This window comes from Daktulosphaira vitifoliae, unplaced genomic scaffold, assembly GCF_025091365.1.
Source record: "Daktulosphaira vitifoliae isolate Bord-2020 unplaced genomic scaffold, ASM2509136v1 Scaffold_1, whole genome shotgun sequence".
NCBI lineage: Eukaryota > Metazoa > Arthropoda > Insecta > Hemiptera > Phylloxeridae > Daktulosphaira > Daktulosphaira vitifoliae.
Window position 1 is genome coordinate 78753499 of NW_026099572.1, and position 21233 is coordinate 78774731.

The 21233-nt window shown below is 25.5% G+C and overlaps 3 protein-coding genes across 3 annotated transcripts in view; 2 read left to right on the plus strand and 1 right to left on the minus strand.

Annotated features, from left to right (window-relative positions):
* LOC126896701 (TWiK family of potassium channels protein 7-like) overlaps nucleotides 1-9225 on the plus strand; it is a 57875-nt gene extending 48650 nt beyond the window's left edge. The window contains exons 4-6 of the mRNA XM_050669676.1: nucleotides 2223-2659; nucleotides 8000-8517; nucleotides 8552-9225. Of these exons, the coding sequence (XP_050525633.1) occupies nucleotides 2223-2659; nucleotides 8000-8517; nucleotides 8552-8782 (1186 nt within the window). The 3' untranslated portion in view covers nucleotides 8783-9225. The remainder of the gene's footprint in view (nucleotides 1-2222; nucleotides 2660-7999; nucleotides 8518-8551) is intronic.
* The window catches only part of LOC126896668 (uncharacterized), a 61273-nt gene that overhangs the window by 35727 nt on the left and 4313 nt on the right, over nucleotides 1-21233 (minus strand). The gene's annotated exons all lie outside the window — the stretch shown is intronic.
* On the plus strand, nucleotides 8900-20218 carry LOC126896699 (uncharacterized). The gene is made up of 3 exons (XM_050669673.1): nucleotides 8900-9212; nucleotides 9247-9288; nucleotides 20175-20218. The coding sequence occupies exons 1-3, from the start codon at nucleotides 8900-8902 to the stop codon at nucleotides 20201-20203; spliced, it is 384 nt and encodes a 127-aa protein (XP_050525630.1). The 3' UTR covers nucleotides 20204-20218.

Genomic DNA, 21233 nt, shown 5'->3' on the forward strand with positions numbered 1-21233 from the left:
TCGCTAATTTTCTTATAATTTGTCATATTAATTTAATCAAAAGTTCTACAAAGTTTTCAATGAAAAATTGTTTATAATAATTTACGTACTTCTTTCGTTAATACATTGTTGATGAAAATTTTCTGATTTAAATGATTGACAAATATTTTAATTATTTTTAGCGTACTTTTATCAAAAGTAAATTTTTTAATCATTATTATTACTTTTTTGACACTTTAATATTATTTTTTAAAAGATGTACTACTTAATTTTACCAGAAACTTCTATTAAAAAAAATATGTTACTTTCATAAAAGATCTTTTTTCTTTTTTGAGGTATACATAATTTATACTATAATAATATATTTAGGATATAGGAACATTTCTAATGCAAAAACAGTGACGATAAAAATAATATTTTAATAATGAGGAGGTATAACATGAAACGCTAGTGAGAGATTATGGGGTGGACGACAGATGTTGAAAATTTAGTCGTTACACGCTGCAGATTTAATGGGTTTAGCTCAACAAGGGCTTTGTTGGTATTCTCAGTGGTGACTGTAGCGTTTTCAATGAGTCGATTTACATGCGTCCGGCAATGCCTTTAAAACAACAATGACACGCCGGAGTACATTAAATCGTGGACCTAACGTCCTCAGCCAAGCCATTCTTGTTCCTGGCTGTATTTGGTTTAAAGCTATCCATAGACTGTAACATTTTAAAACGTCATTGTGATCTGGTCAACAACGCCATGTTTAGGTCACAGCTACGTGATCGAACCTTAAAACAATTTGCGAAAAACAATAGTGTACTAACCTTTTTGAAACAATAACTTGCCGCAAATTCTATATAACAGGATAATGATGTACTGAGACGAGTTCGTTATACTTTACGACTTGATTTAGTCCCTACGGCACCAATTGAAATATACACGATTGTTGTCAATATAAGACAACAAAGTGTTATTTTTTATAATTCTCATTTAACTTCTGTTCAGTATATTTTTGCAATTTTATTTATGAACCAATAAAAAAAATTACAACTGTTAAATATAACGTGACTTAAGTTTCTTAAAATTTCTCTTAATTTTATTGAAATATATATTTAAATGTGTTTATTTAATCAATTGTTACTTCAACAATAATTCCTTTTGGAAACATTGTTTATGGAGGATGAAAAAAAAATTCCCAGATAACAGTGAAATCCATTATCACACCAAAAATAAAATAATTACACAAAACATTGGTTAATCATGAGTCAAAATTAAAAGTTTGGATTTATTGAAAAGAATTTAGCTCAAAATACTTGTATGTGTAGAGTTGCGTGATGAAGTTTAGATATATTCAGTGCAATAAATAAAAAATGAATCAATCAATTAAATATTAAAGAAATTTAATAGGAAATAAACAAAATATTCTTCTTTAAAATTAAAATTTTATTAAATAATTTTTTTTAACTTAAAAAGCCACAAAAATATTTCGTATACGTATTTAGGGAACAATATTATCATTATCAATGCTAAACATATACATATGTTTAGAGTTAAAAATTTGTAAAACAATTTTAATTTTAAATAATATTAGTCACAAGTGATCAATTTTTATTGTATAATTCTTCTTACTAAAAACTATTATTAAAAAAAAAATACCGAGCGCTATTAAAATATTTACTATAACATCAATAGAAAAGTAAACCTACTTTTTCTAATAAAATGTCTAATTAAAATACTACTAAAAATAAAATAAAACAAGTGAAGATATATAGTTACATTATTACAAGTTTTAGAAACTGATCAAAAGTTTTTGTATCAAATAAAAAGTGTAAAGTTTTTTTCACAAAATTACAGATAGTTTTTTCACTGAAACTACCGAAATAGTTTCATCCAGTGAATTTTTATTCACGAAACACATGTCGTTGTCACGTCAGATACAAGTAAAAACAATATTTTTACAGTTAACGTTAACAACAGTTGGGTTAGTATTGAGTGTTTTGGAATTCAAAATATTCTAGCCTTTTTAGCATAAAATGACTTGGTATAAAATCCCTTATTTAACATGAAAACTAAAGTTTGGTCGTATAAGCAAGTAGCTCAAACATATGTATTTCGTTAACATATACTTAAAAGAAAAATCCAACTTGAATTTTTTTTATTAAATTTATATACTTTTGTATCATTAATAGAGGTATTTTAAATTCAGATATTGAAAATAATATTAATATTTAATACATGAAATAATTTTTCAGGCATGGTTGCTGCGATCCAGCACCTACTGTATTGTCAGGAGCAGGCATCTGTTTTATAGTACTGGGGTATACAATGTTTGGTGCATTTACATTCATGACATTAGAAAATAGTAGAGATACCGTTCAACTGCGGTCTAATCAACATCAGCACCAGCCATCACAATCACAACCACAACAGCAACAGTATCAACCTAATAGAGTATTGTCCGCGTCCAACGATAAATTAAGAGCTCAGACGGTAGAAAAACTATGGAAAATTACGGAAGACTTAAACATACTTTATAGAGATAACTGGACAAGATTAGCTGAACAAGAAATTCTCAAGTTTCAAGACTCGTTAATAAGAAAATATGGAAATTCTAATCAATTAGACCGAAGGCATCGTTGGAATTTCGCATCTTCGTTTTTGTATTCCTTGACATTGATTACCACAATTGGTAAGAATTTTATTTTTAAATAATTCACTATAAATTAAAATATTAATATGTGTAAGGAACAAAAGGTAATAACCTATAGGAAATATAATTTTAATTATTTATCTAGGATTAATATGTTACTATGATAATGAAAATAGAATCAAAATTATAAACCCAATGTATAAGTTTGTTTACCCATTATATGTAGTCATTATTCATTTATTGCTACTTAGTACTTAATAATAATTCATGAACTCCAACCCAACTCTGTAAGATTTTCAAATTAATTAATGATTTTAAATAATTATAAAGCTACTGCGAACCGCCATTCTATATTACCTTTGATCGAATACGTTAGTATTGCACAAATTGGTTTATTTTGTTTGTTAGCATTAAATATATACACTTAGACCCATTATAACAACAAAATTTAATTTACACAGAAATTGTAAGTCGTCGAAAAAATTACTACAAAAGAACTTTAATTAATATTTTTGAACATTATATTCATCGATATTGATTTTAGTTTTTATTTAGATCTGACTTTTTAATGATTAATATGTTTTTTAAAAAATCTATTACATTTTAATGTAGAATGATAATTTTAAAAATGATAAAGATTTGAAATATTGATAATTTTTTATTATTCGCAAATTTTGCTTTTTTTACGTCCAAATCAAAAAAATACTCACAATTATTCTCTAGTTATAGTTTTCTACTTTTTTGTTATTTATGATTATTCAAATATATACTTAGCATTTTAGACAGTGGTGTTTGGAGAGATTTACACGGGTATGTGATGTTTACCCATTAACATTTTTATCTTCGATGCGAAACTGAGAAGGTATTAGATTTACTATGATGTTTTTTTTTTGTGTCTGTTGCTACTTTTTTTCAGCTCTCAAAGGACCGATTTATTTTAAAAATACGTCAAAAAATTACAAATCGTATCTAGTTGAAGACATTACCCTTAAAAATTGAAAAAATTTCTCTCGTTCACCGTAAATGAGGAAAATCTCCAAAAAAAATTACAATTTTAAAAATCAGCAATTTTCGACTTTTTATTCTTAAAACTACCATAACTTTTACAAAACTTCAAACCTTAGGTATTTTCTTTTTGTTTGATATCATTTTTTTGAAATTCTGACCCTTTATTTATCCACAAGAGGGGATTCAAAATTGTAACTTTTTTACAACTTTTACATATTAACTTTTTAAAATGTTCCGTAAATACTGCGTCTTTTAAATTAAAGTTTATGTTATGTACTATAAATTAAAAACAAAATAAATTTGTCCCGGCAGTTTATCTTCTACGTGCAAATGGTTGCCGTAGTTAAAACACATGCTATTTTCGTATTTAATTTTTTTTTTTAGTTTATTTTAAAATACCTTACAAGGATTTGCCATAGTAATGAGTCCACCAATTATTATAAAGTTCCATTAATCTAATTTACATTAAATATAAATTTAAACTTATTTGATTATTTTACCTTCTCAAAGTTAAGAAAAGCTACTTTGAATTGTTAAATTAGCTTACATAGTTATTATATAATTACAGATATAGTACTCAATGGCTGCGTCGTATAATAATCACTATATACGCATGGGGTATAAAATTTGAACCCCGCTAGACAAAATAATTTTTTTGCATTTTTTCTCAATTCTTTTTTGAGGTAGAAAAAAAATTGAATATGAATAATAATAAATAACATTCAATCATAATGTTCAATAAATATCACTGTCACCGTAGTCTCCCCTTGAAAAATCCTTTAATTCTAGCAATCTAGTCAAATATTTCAAAAATATGGTACTTCAAAAAATTTGTTTTTATACTGAATTACATAGTAAACTCATATCACTAAAATGAAATATTTTTTTTTAAGATTATAGATCAATATATAATTAACTAAACCAAATTTTTCAATTGAATTTCAAGTCAACTGAAATTAGATTTTTTCTAATACCTCATTTTTGAGATTATTACGAACTCGAAAGCCAGTATTTACAAATGAAAAAATTTAATTAAAAAATAATTTGTATCAAGTTATTATTAATTTTTAACATGTTTAAATATAATTCGTGTAAAATTTAAATTCACAATGTCATTTTTAACTTATTTTTTTGATCTTTTAAAGTTGACTTTCATGAAAGTTTATAATTTAAAAATATTGAACTTTTAAATACTATTTTAGCTAAACTTGAAAGTTTAAATTTAATATTATTAAGTAAAAAATTTTATAAGGAATAAAAAATTGTATTTTTTAGATTAATCAGAAATTCATATTATTACTATTAACAGTAAATTTATAAGGAAAACTCAACATTTCGTTAAAATCAACTTTCCGGAAAGTCTGACACTTTTATATATATCTTAAATTAAAGCTAATGTAATATACTTTATTATGATAAAAACAAATTTCGGACTTTATTTTGTCTTCACGGTGATAACAGACATCAAAGTTCATAAAAAAAATACGATTTTTGTAAAAAAATTCTTTATATATTTTTAACTTTATAATGCTATAACATTTTGAAAAATGTATGGATCAATATAATTTTTTTTTGTAGATGCTTGATGTCTTTACCTATCAATTAGTATAATTTTTTTATACATTTGACCTATTACCTGTCCACAGGGGGGGATTTAAATGACAACTTTTTCACAAAAACTTTACATTTTTAACTTAAATTTTTAAAGTGTTCCGGAAATACTGATATTTTTATATAAACCTTAAATTAAAGCTAATGTTGTAATATTACTGAGAACATTTTTACTTTTTTCTTCTTAATTTAAACATTTTTATAACTATTTTGGTATTTTTATTTCGATTTAAAAAGAAATTTATGTATTGTGCAGTTCTTCAGGACCGCACGAACTTATATAAATCAATAGTTCTCGGAAACAAAAGTTTACAAATGGGTTAAAAGTTTTCTTTTTAATAGAGTTTTTGCTTTCATTTCAAGTATAACAGCTTTTTTTTGTACGTTTTTGCAACTTTCATTTTTAAATAAACACTAAACTTAAATCATTAATAAATTGAATATTATTTATAAATTTTCTTTAAAAGCAAATAATAATAAATTTAAATAATTTTAATTATGATGAAATCACAATTTTTTTAATACCTCATTAATTATTTATTAAACTGTATTAGATTGTTAAAAAAATATATTTTAATCTTTTAACTATAATTTAAATAAATTCCTAAATAATAACTTGCATTTACTATAAAAATTAAAGAGAAATAAATTAACGATAAAATAAAATGAAATAATGATAACTTCTCAATTATTTATATTACTAATTATTAATTAATTTTTACTGGATAAATTTAAGTCTTCTTCGTTTTCCTTGCCTTAATCCCAACTACTTAAGGTGGCCACCCTTATACGCTCACATCAGCTGTCCTCATATCGCATTTAATAACACCCCTTCATCTCTTTTTTGGTCTTCCTTTACAACTTCTTCCTTCAATATTCATTTCTATAACTGTTCTTACAGCTTCCGATTCTTCTCTCCTCATAACATAATCAAACTATCAAAGTCTATTTTCTTTCATCTTATCTGCGATTGACGTTACACCTATTCTCCCTCTTACATTTTCGTTCCTTATTCTGTCTTCTCTAGTCACACCACTCATCCATCTAAGTATTCTCATCTCTGTTACACTTATTCTCTGCTCTACTTTTTTGTCAATCACCCAAAACTCTGAACCATTCATCATGGTTGGTTTCACTACAATCTTATAGAACTTACCTTCTAGCCTCATTGGAATAACACACCAGACGCTTCTCTCCACTTCAACCACCTGCAGTTAATTCTATGTCTTACATACTCATTAATATCACCATTCTTTAACTGATCCTAAATACTAAAAAATTTCCACCTTTCCTATTACGTCCTCGCATATTCTTACTTATCTCTTCATCTTACCTACTTTGTGTTTTGTCAAACTCGTACTCTATATACTCTGTCTTACTCCTACTTATTCTTATACCCTTTTAGGCAAGAGCTGATCTCCACACCTCTAACCTTTAATTAATTTTCTCCCTATGTTCTCCTTTTAACACAATATCGTCAGCAAACAATATGCACCACAGCACCTCTAATGTATTTCTCTATTAATTTCATCCATCACTATAGAGAATAAGTAAGGGCTTAAAGCAGAACCTTGGTGCACTCCTACTCTTACCCGAAAACCTTCTGATACTCTTCCTAGGCTCTTTACCCTGGTATAAGTGCCATCATACATAACTTCTATTATATAAATGTACCTTTTCGGGCCTCCTTTTCTTATTAATGCCCACTTTAAAACCTCTCTCGGTACTCTATTATACGCTTTCTCCAAATCTATAAATACCATACACAGCTTTTTCTTTTTTCCCTAAACTTTTTTATTAGTTGCCTCACACAAAATAATGGCTTCATTGTTGACTTACCAGGTATAAATCCAAACTGGTTTTTAGATACCGATGTCTCATTTTTTATTTTCTTATCTATTACTTTTTCCCAAATTTTCATACTATGACTCATAAGCTTTATGCTTCTATAATTTCCACACTCCTGTATGTCACTTTTACCTTTAAATATTGGCATCACAATACTATTCCTCCATTCATTTGGAATTTTTCCTTTTAATAAGATTTTATTTTCCATACTTCTACTGGCACTTCATCTGGTCCTACTACTTTATTATTTTTCATTGATGCCACAGCCTCCCATACCTCTTTCTCACTCGATGAATTTAAGTACTCTCTTTAAATATTAAAATCTATAAATCCAAATAATTCGTAATCAATTTATTTATTCTATGTAAACATTTATAATATTTTTTAGAAATATATAGAATAGATTAGCTATTTTGAAAAAAATACTTAACCATTCCATTCAGTATGAGATATATTTATAATTACAATGAAAATAATCTGTTAATTCAATATTTTTTTAATAATATTCATTTTATAATTCGAAATTATACAATACTTGTCGTACGTCGGTAGNTTGAAATTATACAATACTATAGGACGAATATGATTACTTTATATTTTTGCTCACTAAATTTTTTTTTTTACTTTTTTTTTGTAAACCATTATACCGGTTTACAAATAGCACATATGTTATTTTGTTATTGTCTGGTAAATATTTTTTATTGTATTTTTTATACAATAAAAAAATTGTTTTATCCAATTTTTGAAAATATCTTTTGTTCAAATATTTAAATTAGAAACCAACGTATTAAGTTAAGTTATTAAATTATTGTTTTCATACACTATTCATTTTATATTCACCAACTGATTGAAATTAATAATTTCTTTAAAAACATGTTTTAATGTAGTAATGTTAAAAAATGTATATTTCAGGTTATGGTAATGTGACTCCACAAACACCCTGGGGTCGAGTTATTACCATTCTGTATGCATTAATTGGCATACCATTAATGTTATTATATCTTTCAACTATGGGTGAAACTTTGGCCAAGAATTTCAGACGCATCTACTCAAGGATGTGTTCTGTTCCGTCCCGTCGAGATGAAGAAGATGATGAACGTCAGGATAGCAGACGTAAACGTCTTCCTCCTAATACGGTGTCAAGTAACCACATAGGAACTACTGGAGGAAGTGGTGGTGAATTCATCGACTACTATCGATATGACTTTGAAACGATAACGGGTGCTACTGCATTACCACCTATTTCTCCTTCGTCTGCAAATATTAGTTTTAGTAACCAAAAACGAGTGCCCATCCTATTGTCACTTTCCATCGTTGGATTATACGTAGCTTTGGGGGCGTATATCTACCACAAGCTCGAAAAATGGACGTTGTTGGAAGGGTCATACTTTTGCTTCACCAGTCTAGGCACTATCGGTTTTGGCGAGCTAGTACCCGGTGGGGTANACTATCGGTTTTGGCGAGTTAGTACCCGGTGGGGTAGAAGCTACCAAAGACGTATCGGTCTTTGTGTCGTCTGGCTACATACTCATTGGCATGGCTATTGTAGCCATGTGCTTCCAATTACTACAAGACGAATTAGCCGCCATTGCCCGAAATTTCCGATGGTGGTGGTGGTCAAGTAGAAAAGAGTTTGAGGATGCGGCTAACAGTAATGATTCTGTATTAATTGTCAGCCCGACGCATAACTCCTGACAAACAGATTTCGGGCCGGTGACGGTAATCGATCGATCGCCACCGTCACCTTCTCTCGTTAAAAAATTGCCACTACCACCACCGGCATTCGACGATCACGATCGACATCGCAGTGGAATGTGCAACGTGCAAGTTCCTCTTCCTCCACTTTCATTTCAACGAGCTTCCGTTGGTCGCTGTTCCGTTCAGCCAATCAGCAGAACAATGGCGTCCGCAGCCACCACTACGGAATATTTGATACCCCGCAGTGCTAGTGAACACAATCTCTGTTCAACAATTGAACTGGAGAAACTACCACCTCTACCACCGTCCGCTTTACGTGTTGTTTCGGCAACACCACCAGCTAAACAGTCTTGTATCGTTCGATCTAATCGTGACAAAGTAGTCACGTTTGAAGATGAAAAAAGAACGTTCAAAGATAGCAATCGAATAGCTAGTAATAATANTCAAAGATAGCAATCGAGTAGCTAGTAATAATGATCTAGATGTGCGAAGTTTTCATTCAAGTAATTGATATTAAATTATTTTTAAAAATATTGTTAAGCAGTGCTCATATTAATAATTTTTAATTCATTTTTTCTGAATGGACGTAAAACTAAATAAAAGGCAATTACAATTTTTTTAACATTTTTTGTGTAAAATTATGAAATTTAAATTAATTTTAATAATTTTAGAAATTGAGTAAATTTTCTTTAAATTTCTTTAATTATAGCGCATTATAATTTTTTAAATAGTTAATATATCTTATAATTAAAATACAATTTCCATTTAAAATTTGAATTTGCAAAATAAAATACTATTTGGATTTTTATTTTTTAATATAAAGCTTTATAAAGTAAATTTTAAATTCCACCTAAGATAGATATTTTCAAAATCAATTATTTATCTTTTCAATAGAGGTATATTTTTATCAAACTATATAAAAAGGATCACAAAGAAATGATTTTAATTTAATTTGTTCTTTAAGATTACATTACTTTTCTAATAAAATAAGTTATCATTAAGTAAACAAACAATAGCCTTTATTTTATAACCCTATAATTCAGCCAACCATTAATTATATAATATCATTTACTTAAATTAACTAAATGGATTTCAATTTTTAAAAAACAAATACTTTATTTACTATAAAAAATATGACTACACAATTAACGAAATATTGGTTAAAATAATTTAAATAAATTTTATTAAAAAATCCAACTTATTCCTAAAAAAAATAATTTTTCTTTTATTATTTCTCAAATGTTATTTCTAAACAGTATATTTGATATTCAAATGTTTCTATAGAAATTCCAGTCTAAATTTAAAACTTAATAGCTAAAAGTTATTCATTAGATACAATTGGTAACTATTCTTAAATATTTACAAAGTATTGTAAACATTTTATTTCTGTTGAAAATTATTTCGAATAACCCTTCAAAACCGTTTAAGAGAAACCTCCAATATTTTAAAATAAATATAATAAGAACATACAATTCTCATAAATAAATAATAAAATAAATTTATGTAATACTGATAAATAACTTATTCAAATTTTATTTGTAAAACATTTAAGCTTATTATTAATTACATATTTAAATATACCTTCGAACATTTTTCTATTGGTATATTTTATGACTAATTATGTTGAATCTTATACATTAATTTTTTTTTTATATATTCTTCCAATGTTTTTTTACTAAATAATTATTAACAAAAAGCCTTAGTAATTCATTTTTATTATTTTACAAGTAATTAAAATTTTAAAGTGAAAAACTAACATCAAATTTAACTCGATACAAAATGTTAACAATATACTCAGATGAACCCAAAATAGTTTAAAATAATTAATTTATGATATTAAAAGACTAATTAATAGATTTCTAATTTATGAAACTAAGGATAGGCATTTTTTTTTTAATCACTAACAAATATATACCTGTTTCTTTGTGATACCTATTTATTTAAAACATTTTTTTTCCAAATGTTTTCAACATTTAATAGTGAGCTTCTCTTTTTACTTTTATTGGACTATATAAAACAAGAAAAAAATTCTGTAAATCCGTAAAAAGTCATCTAGCAAGTTAGTAAGCACAATTTTAATGTCGAGTGCCTTTGTTCAACGCATCTTAAAGAAAATATAAACCGGAATGTACACATTCAGTCGCTTAAACTGTGCTCTGACTTAAGCCACTTGACGTTGATTTACATTTGTTGTTTTAAGAGGGCCTTATGAATTATAAATGTGTTTTCGCATCACTAAATGTCTGATAACCCGTAGAATATCCAACAGGCGATTGTGGGTTGAAAATGGCATGATAAAAACTTTCAAATAATATCTGTCAACGTCGAATACAGATTAAAGCCACAAATTATCGTCTCTTTAAATGACATCATCACTATCCACGACAGTTCTTCTTTGACCAAAAACAACAAATTTTACTTTTTCATTCAGTTATGGAATTAAATATTTTTGTTAGAATTATAAATTCTGTAACTAAAAAATGAGCATTTTTTAAAACAAAAACTCACTAATTTTCTCGGGCAAGAATAAAAATAAAAATTTTGTACTTGCAAACAGACCCAATACAAATAAAAACCCGACTAATAACTCATTATATTAATTTAACACGAGAAAGCTTAACTGTAGTAGTATGTTTATATGTTAATCTACACTTCAAATAGGCATTGTATTCTTATTTCTAAGTAACCCTATTACATTGATCGTAAAGCCATTCTGAAAGATATTTCGAGACTTTTTGTATTTTGTTATTATTGCATATACAATACGCCTTTAACCATATAACTAAATTGAAAATCAACACTTAGACATTCTTACATTATACGCTTTTGTTGGAAGAGACACAACTATGTTATCGTTTTTCAATGGTGTTGATCCGTTTATCGACAATATCAGGCTGTATTTGTTCGTTCATATTATTCTATTTGTCATCCGGAATGTAAATAAATCCATTAATATCCTCTTTTGGCTCTCTTTTCACTTACTATTTGTTTCATTGCTTGTATCGACTTGTTAGCCTTTAACCCTTCATATAATTTCTACCAGTATGGAATTAAATTTTTTTAGGATGGTCGGGGATCGAAAAATTGGTATAATTAGAAAAAAAACATTTTCATAAAAATTACTACAAAAAAAAAAAATTTCTATTTTATACTAAACGAAGAAATGTGTTAATTATTGATGATAGCTAAATTATTGTCACCGTGAGATAATTAGAAGAATTATGAACACTCAAAGGAGACTAAATAGTTGCACATTTGTAGTATATTATTTAATTTTTGATGAATAAACAAGTTTGTTGACTTTTTCAATTACTTTTTTGACCAATTTATGTAACATATTATATTAATTATAAATAACATTTTGTAAGATTTAAAGAACTGTTTTTGTTTATTGTTATATTTCTAATAAATATGAAAATTAGTATAATGAGAAAAATTACTGAGGGCCAACATCTTTTTTAAATTTTTTTCTTATATATGCTATTTAAATAGAGTCTTAAATTTTTATTTTTAAATACAATAATAGCATTGAAAATAAGTGTATATGAAAATTAATGTAACAGTAAAATAACTATTTATTGATAAAGCTGAATTAAAAACACAATAAATTTTTTATAGAATTAAAAAAAATTAGAACTTAAAAAGTTAAACATGATTAGAGTAATACAAAAACTCACAAGAGACTTAATCTTATTTAACCCATGTTAAACTTCACCAATGATAATTTGATAATTATCAGATAGTCTTATTCAACAACTCCAATTATTTTGATATTAATTAATTAAATTGTATGGGTTTATTTGATAAATAAAATTATATTACATTACTATCAGCAAAATACATCCTCATTAAATTCAATCTTTACAGCTAAATCACAAATATTTTTCTCAATTATCAGATCACCAATTAAATAAATTATGTATACGTACTTTTATATTTTTATCATTTGGATTTTTATAAATTCATATAAATAAAATACTAAAGAATTGTAAGTATGTTCAAATAATATTGAAGTTGAGGAGTATATGTTGTAGTATATGTATATAAAAAAAAATTGTATTATATATTTTAATGAATAATAAGTTACCCGAATAATTTATGGGACAAAATTGTGATTTTTGCCATAGGTATAAACTATTTTTAAATGAATAATTATTAATATAATATGATTGTGCTCGAGAGAAAAAAAATTTAATTTCTAATTAAGTACTGTTGTTCTATATTTTAAGTATTATGATTGTATAAACTAAGATTTTTTTTTTGATAATTCAAAGAAATTATTAAAAAATATTTGTTAACTACTTTTTTATGTTGACTTACATTATTATAGTTATAATGTGCCTATATTATAGGTTGTTATTTAATAATTATATGAAATAAAAATAAATTATTGTAAAAAGATATTTTATTTGATTGTATGGTTTATTGATTTATTTTTACTCCAGCCTACATTTTTTTAAAGTAGTAGGAATATAACAAGGAGCATCATCGGTGGGTTGGTCTATTGTAATTCAGAAGAAATCGATGCAGTATAGCGTACTTTTATAATGACCAAAAGTTTTCTTTTTATGGTATTGAGCAGAAAAAATCTATGTGTTACATATTGTTGTTTTATATTTATATTACTATTCAGTGAACTAAACACACACCACAAAATTAAGCAATATAGTTGTACTTTGTGCTGGATGTAGTACAGTTTAAAAATATAACCATTTAACAACCATGTAAAATGTAAATCCAGTAACATTGAAATCATTTTTTTTCATAGATAAAGCATATAATATTCGTAAAAACTAATATAACAGTAAATTGTGTAGTTTACATTAGACTGACTTTTTCAGCGTATATTTAAACATCAGCAATCTTTAGAATATTCAAGTAGTAGATTGTTTTATCCATATAAGTTTTCGTACAAATTGAATCGGGAAATAGTATGTGAAAGAAGTTCAACTATACCTGTGCCAATATAAAGCATATGACATAGAAAATGTCGATTTACAGTATATATATTTTTAAACATAAAATTCTTTTCTATAAATTATTCAATCTTCAATTACACACACACAAAATACATTTTTACATGATTGCTGAGGTACGCACAATGGACCAACAGGCCTGAGTGCATGGGCATTATGTCCACCTCGATAATAACTAAAACTAAACTAAAAACTACATGGTTGCTAAGTTCCTAGAAAAGAAGATAAAATCTAATTACTGCATTATAGCTATTATTGAGGTATCCAGAATATTTTTATAGGGGAATATATATATATATATAATGGAGTAACGCTTTATTATGTATTCATATAAAAAGAATTGGGTTCTTAAGACTATGGAAAAAATTATTGATATGCACTTTAAACCGAGGACTCTAAAGGAGAACCCTTTACATAGGAACCAACATTTAAAATTAGAAAAAATTTAGAATTATGGAAATTTACTAACAAAGCTCCCCATAATTTAACCATCATAGCGCGAAAGCTGTAGAGTATAAAATGTATATAGTTAGAATACTACTAGACATTGAAGGGATTTTTGATAATACACCCTTTAAAGCTGGAATCAGTAATAATTTCTATTCCATGCTACTGTAAATAGTAAATAGAAATCATGCTTAAAAAACACTCTATTTTGCGACAGCACAATGAAACTAAAGTAATTAAGAGTGTTAAACAAAGTAGCCCACAAGGAAGTTTTATATCCATAGTATCTACTTTTAGACTCCATTATTAAATAATTAAACAAATATTGTTTTACACAAACCTATGCGGATAACTTAGCTATACTAATGTGAGTAAATTCTCATATAAAATTACAGACAATCAGCAAAGATTGAACACCTCAAACATATGGTATAGTAAATATAGCCTAGCTATTAATTCAAACAAAGCAGAGGTAGTTATGTTTACTTGAAGAAGAACAGGTCTTGATAGCCTTGGCACACAGCCTGAATGAACAAGAAATTGACTTTAATTCAGAGGTGAAATATTTGGGTATTTACCTAGACTAAGTAATAAATTATATATTAGGGCAAGAATCAAAATAGCAATGGCTACATTGCAGCAGAACTCTTGAAGAAACCTGATATTTTATACCAAGAGTTGAGATTTTAACAAGTAGGGAATGGAGTATAAGCACCAAAGTAGAAAAGAGGATTTGTGATCTATACAAACTGCTCCAAAAAAATTAGGCGAAGCGGGTGCTAGTATTTGGCATTCAAAATCTCGCATAAATGTTAGCATGTCAAAGGGAATAACACCCTCTGTGTTCCAAAAATAGGTAATAACAATAATAGTAAGGTCCTAGAACCTAATAGTATTCATGAAAAAGAACATAACTATCTCAAGTGATAGCCAAGCTGCTCTGAATGCACTTAAAATAATCAGGTGAATTGATGGCCAGTCCTTGAATAAAGAGAAACTTTAGAATCACTATCAAAGTTCAATAAAATTACAACAACAGTGTTCAAACGATTAAATTCCTATACAAGATTTAATGGTTTATAATACTCAATGATATACCAATACCAATCAAGAACCATTTAATTGGTAATTTAAGCATTTTATAATGAGGGTGGGAATAGTAAAAATATAAAAAATTCCATATTTTTAATTTTTTTAACTGTTACTTCATTTTAAAATATTGCTGTCAATGGGAGGTTCAAGACGTAAACTATTTCACTATTATAACTATATAATTAAAAATTATTTTAAATTATAGTATAACATATATATATATTATAATAGATTATATAAAGTTTTGTCCATTTATTTTTAGCAATCAGTCTATTGTGCATTTCAGAGAAAATTATCGGAGATATGAAGAAGATAAAACATTTTAGAAGTTTCAAAAAATCGTTTTTATTATTTCAGTACTATAAAATTGGACTGTTATAGATATAGATATTCATTTTTTTATGAACTTTTATCTTCAATACCGTAAGGAAAAGAATAAAATTTGTTTTTACCTACCAAATAAAAAATTGTTTTTTTTTTGGATAATTAAAAAAATTCCGTTATAAAGTCTAAATAACCTATTTAGATTAGAACTTAATAATAATAATTATTACATAATAATAAAACATGGATATCAAACAAAAATATAAAACTATCACTAAAACTATGACTTAAATTAATAGCGTACAAATAAGTTCTGTCATGTGATAATAATGCAGTAGTAATCAATTAAAATAGATCAATCAATAAAAAATTAGCTGATAAATTTGAAACATTTTAAAATTTTCTTAATGTTGAAGCATGCGTTATATTTTTTCTACAATTATAATTCCAAAGATTTTTTAATTATAGTTAAAATATCAAAAAGTATTACTTCAATATTAAATTATTGTAATTATTTACTAATATTAAAGATATACATTAGTATATTTATCATAATATTTTTGTTATGCTTTCATATTAAAGAAAAGTTAAGTAAAAATTGGAATTTTGTTCTAATTATACAAATTTATTTATGTTAAAAAAAAAAAATAAAAATTTATTTATTTAATATATCACATTGAAACTGAGTACACAATAAAAAAACTTATTTCAAAAGCAATAATTTTAACTACATGAATTTTTCATTTGTTGATGTAATGTCCAATAAATAAACAATTTATTATTGTTAGATCATAATAAAACAGCCAAGAGTAATGGATATGACAGTTTTATATATAAATCTTATGCACATTAATTCACTTGAAATGGTTATTTGTATTATTATTAGTATTTAAATACAGCGTTAACATAAAAAGCTGCACTAATACACCATCAGTTAAGTTGCCGTGATTACTTACTAATTTTATTTTATCGTTCTCTACATTAGCAAACCGTTAACGTTTAATGCACACAAACTATGTATATCACACTAATAAAACCTCAAGAGCCTAATAAAGTAAGCCTTGAAGCCAGCTTTATCTACGTTGTTTTGGGGTTTTCATAATGCTCTCTATTTAGTAAGGTCAAAATGTGAGGTTATGCATGGTTAAATTACAACAACGACTGTACTATATGTTTTCAATCCATTAAATACCGTTATATTATTTAAATACTCACCAACAAAATAAAATAAAACATTATAACATTCATCAACTTATTCGTCACATAACTAATAAAAAACAAATAAATAATTTAAACAAACTTCAGGAAATTGTAAGTAAATTTTTTTTAATATTGTACATAATTCCGAATCTGAACTTTAATTTCTTAAATTATGTTTGATTTTGAGAAATTTTCTTATTTCTAAATATAATTAATAATAAAAAATGTTTTTTGACTTTATAGAATAAAAATGGTTTCTTTAATGTAAATAAAAAAACCAAGACTATTGTATCAAGATTAATCTGTATAACTTTGTTGAGATCTTCAATTTTATTTTTTTATTAATACAATTTTAAAATTCATAATCTACGTTAAAATTGTATTTTAACTCTGATGTGATGCTGAGAAGGTATTAATTTTACTATAATATGTTCTTTTTGTTGTGACTATGACCCTTTCTTTCAACTAGCAATGGACAAATTTTTGACAACAACGCGTCACAAATCGTATATGATTAAAAACAATCAAACTAGTTTTATATATATTTCCAACGTTTTTGTCACTTCAAATCAACAAAAACGATTTTAATATTTGAAACAGCTTAAATTGTTCTATTTATCGTTTTAAAATAGCAGAGTCGGATGTCGGGATGGTAACGTCTATCTATTGTTTTGATGCACTCTGTTTAAAACTCATCATGCACATTGATTTCATGCAACTTTTTCTTAATTTTTAAAGGGCACCAATTTCCAATTTTTTTTTTTTGCTATTATCTCTTATTTAACGAACGATAAAATAAAAAACAACGTCCTGACGACTTATCTGCTATATACAAAAAGCTGCCGTATTTAAAAACATGTTATTTTGAGTTACAAATTTCGATTTTACATTTACGACTTGAAAATGCTATAACTTTTTTAAAAATGTATAGATCAATACAATTTTTTTAACTAAATACTTCATATATACCCCTTTCATCCAAGATTTATTTTTAAAATCAAACCATTTTTCCTTGTACAGAGGGTTAAAAACTTGAAATAACATAACCTTGAAAATGTTCTAGAAATACCATTTCCTTTAAACATATGTTAAATTGAACATTATGTTACGTACTATAAATAAAAAAAAAATTGTCCCGATGACCAAATAGGTCAAGCAGGTGTTTCATTTTTATTTTACCAATTCTAATAATTTTTCGAAAAATATGTGGATAAATACATTTTTCTGTGAGTACTTAAAGCATACACTTTTCATACTTATCCGACATACTTTTTTTTAATTAAAATATTGTAATAACAGAGGTAACAGTGATAACTGAAATTATAATTAACTAATGAGGGCCAGAATGATCAAACTTTTTTTTCTTTTTATTAATCCATACTTACAATTTTGCTATACGTTTACCATGTAGTTAACAAAATATGCAACTACATTATAATATTCAATGATTTGAACTAAATTATTAATATGTAAATAGTAAGCCATAAATTTTTAAAATCAGGATTTAATTGAGGAAATACGATTTGATATTGCTTTTGGAATAATCCAACAATTCCTTCTAAAAAATAAACACTTTCGACAGATTTGCATCAAGCATTTTTTGTTTGTGATTTTAATCACTGTCAAATATCATCTATACTTGTCCCAACTATGCTACGTCCACACTGTTCCACCATTTTTTATAATAAAATTTGTTAATACATTAAATGATTAAAAAAGTAATGCTTACAAATAAAAATAATTAATATCGAATAAACCAAACAAATACATAAGTACAAGTAGAATATTTTTTACTAAAATGGCTACGATTTTTTTAACAAAATAAAATTGCACAGTTAATTAAATATATATATGAGAAAGCTTTTGAACTGAATACTTTTTCTACGTCTGAAAATTTTCTGAATATTTTTCTACGATGATCATTGTTTAGGAATTAAACTTAACAAATAACTTTACATTTAACGATGTGTTTTTATTGTATATAAACATTTTAATTTACCTAACTATATGCTACGTCGTCATTGTGCTAGTTTTTTTCAGAATAGAAATTTTAATTGAAAATTAATTTAGTAAAATTACACTATTTATTAATATTTGTCCAAAATTCATGCATCTCTTTTCTATAATCAGCCATCAAAATAAAATAATTTTTCAATCAATTTTTTTCATATTCGATTGAAAACAAAAATAACAAAAACAAGTACAACAAAAAATGAAAACAGCAATAACGATAAACACAAAACAATAACAACTAAAAAAAAAACAATAATTATAATGATAAATAGGAAATGAACTAAATCAGCAGTATAGTTCCAACCTTGGACTTGTAACTATCACTCTGGAGATGAGCTTCACAAAGATTTCATTGTAATATTCTAAATAGTAAAATATAGAATTGAATTATAATAATAAATTATTATTCGATATAACATACAACGATTTTTTCATTATTTAATGACTTTAGCTACTATAACGGCCATTAATCTTCTTTTATTTTTACAATTTATGAATTTTAAAAATGCTTTTTATAATGTGATTTAAATAAATATCTAATCAATTTTTGAATAATTAATTAGCTAAATAAAAAGAGAACAGATTATTATCATTTTATTTGTGTTATAGATTCTTTTGGGTAACTTAAGATACTGAATATTAAATTAGTCTAAAAAACCCCAGAGCTAGTTGAATCCCTTAATTTTAGATGATGTCTAGAATTTTTAGTAGAAAAATTAAATGAATTAAAAAAAAGTCATTTAATATATAGTTATAGATAATCCGTTATTTTTGAAACAAAAATAACTGTAAAAAGTAGGTTTGCAAAAATAATTTTACATTATAAATATTTTTTTTTATCCTAAGTACTACTAAATGTATTATAAACTTAAAAACATCGAATACTTTTACTTGAAAAATTAAAATGTTGGAATTTAGAGTAAATTTACATTGTGTATGAAGACTATATAAATTGCATAATTTAAGTTTATTACTTTTTTTTTAGATTTGATAAGTATTTAAAAGAGTGTTCCCTAGTATATTATAATATTATTTTATTTAAGTACTGTAAAGTTAATCAAACAGCATTCGATAAATATTAATTTGAACATTTTCAGCGTTTCTCTTAAGAAATTCCGTTTGATCCTTTATAAAACATTTCTTATATAATAAATTATTAAATATATATATATTATTATTATATATTGCTATTAAATCTAAAAATTATAAGAAAAATATTGATTTTCATTTAAATTTTTAAACAAAAAACTTGTACGAATTTATAGTATGCATATATATGTTTATTGTTATTAAAATTTCTTTTTTTATTAACAAGCTTTTTTATTCTTTTTTTCTAGAATCAAAGAACTTGCAGATCTTAGTTTGAAAAAAAAATAATAACGATAAAAAAGTAATCAAGTACGTGCTGAGTATAGTCTTAAGGGATATATTTAGCTAAACTTAAATCTGGGAACGTTTAAACTATTATATATTTTCGTGACTAGCAACATTTTCTTAAATTTTTTATCAGTTTAGCAAAAATTCTAATTGTCATCACCTCTTTATTTTTTTAATTGAGTCTCATTAATCCCAGCAAGTACATATTAATTTTATTTTAAAAATTATGTTAAAAAATTAAATCTAAATTTTTATTTTGAAAAAGTTCTTTTAACAAATAACGTTAAAATTATATATTGGAGTGAAACTTCTTGAAACAGATTTGAATATGATTATGATAATCTAAGAGTTAGTCTGTTTAAATTGGTTTTTGTAAGGTTTTAATATTATATAAAGAAAACATGTACCTCAGAGCATAACTTACGGTATAATCATTTATTAAAGTATATTTGAATTTTAAATAAATGAAGCATGATGACATTTTCTTGAAGTATAGTTTTTCTGAGTCCAAAAAAAAAATCTAATTTATAAAATGAGTCATTCAGGTATAAGTCATAACATAAATAAAAAATTTTAATATTTTTTACACGATAAAAGATTAAACAGTTAAATTTGACAGCGTGGTCATATAATATACATATTTGAGATAAAACTGTGTAAGATTTAAATTATTAAAAATTCAGTACATCCAAACTTTTTAATAGATAATTCTATTATTTAACTAATTTTAATTAACTGTTTCCATATGAATGTGGTAACCAAGTTTGTAATTAGAACAATTTTTGACTTTCGAGTGTAATCGATTATCAAATCAAACAATTACTAAATTCTTCGTTTTACATTGTTTGATTTATTAATTAATGGTATTTATAAACTTAAAACAACTTTAACTTTAAAGAATAGTACCACCTTAGTCGCATTAATATCGTCCTAGAATCTTACGTAGATAAATTATAAAATAATAATATATAGCGTTAATTTATCGTACAAGTAAAAAAAATATATATGAATGTTTGAAA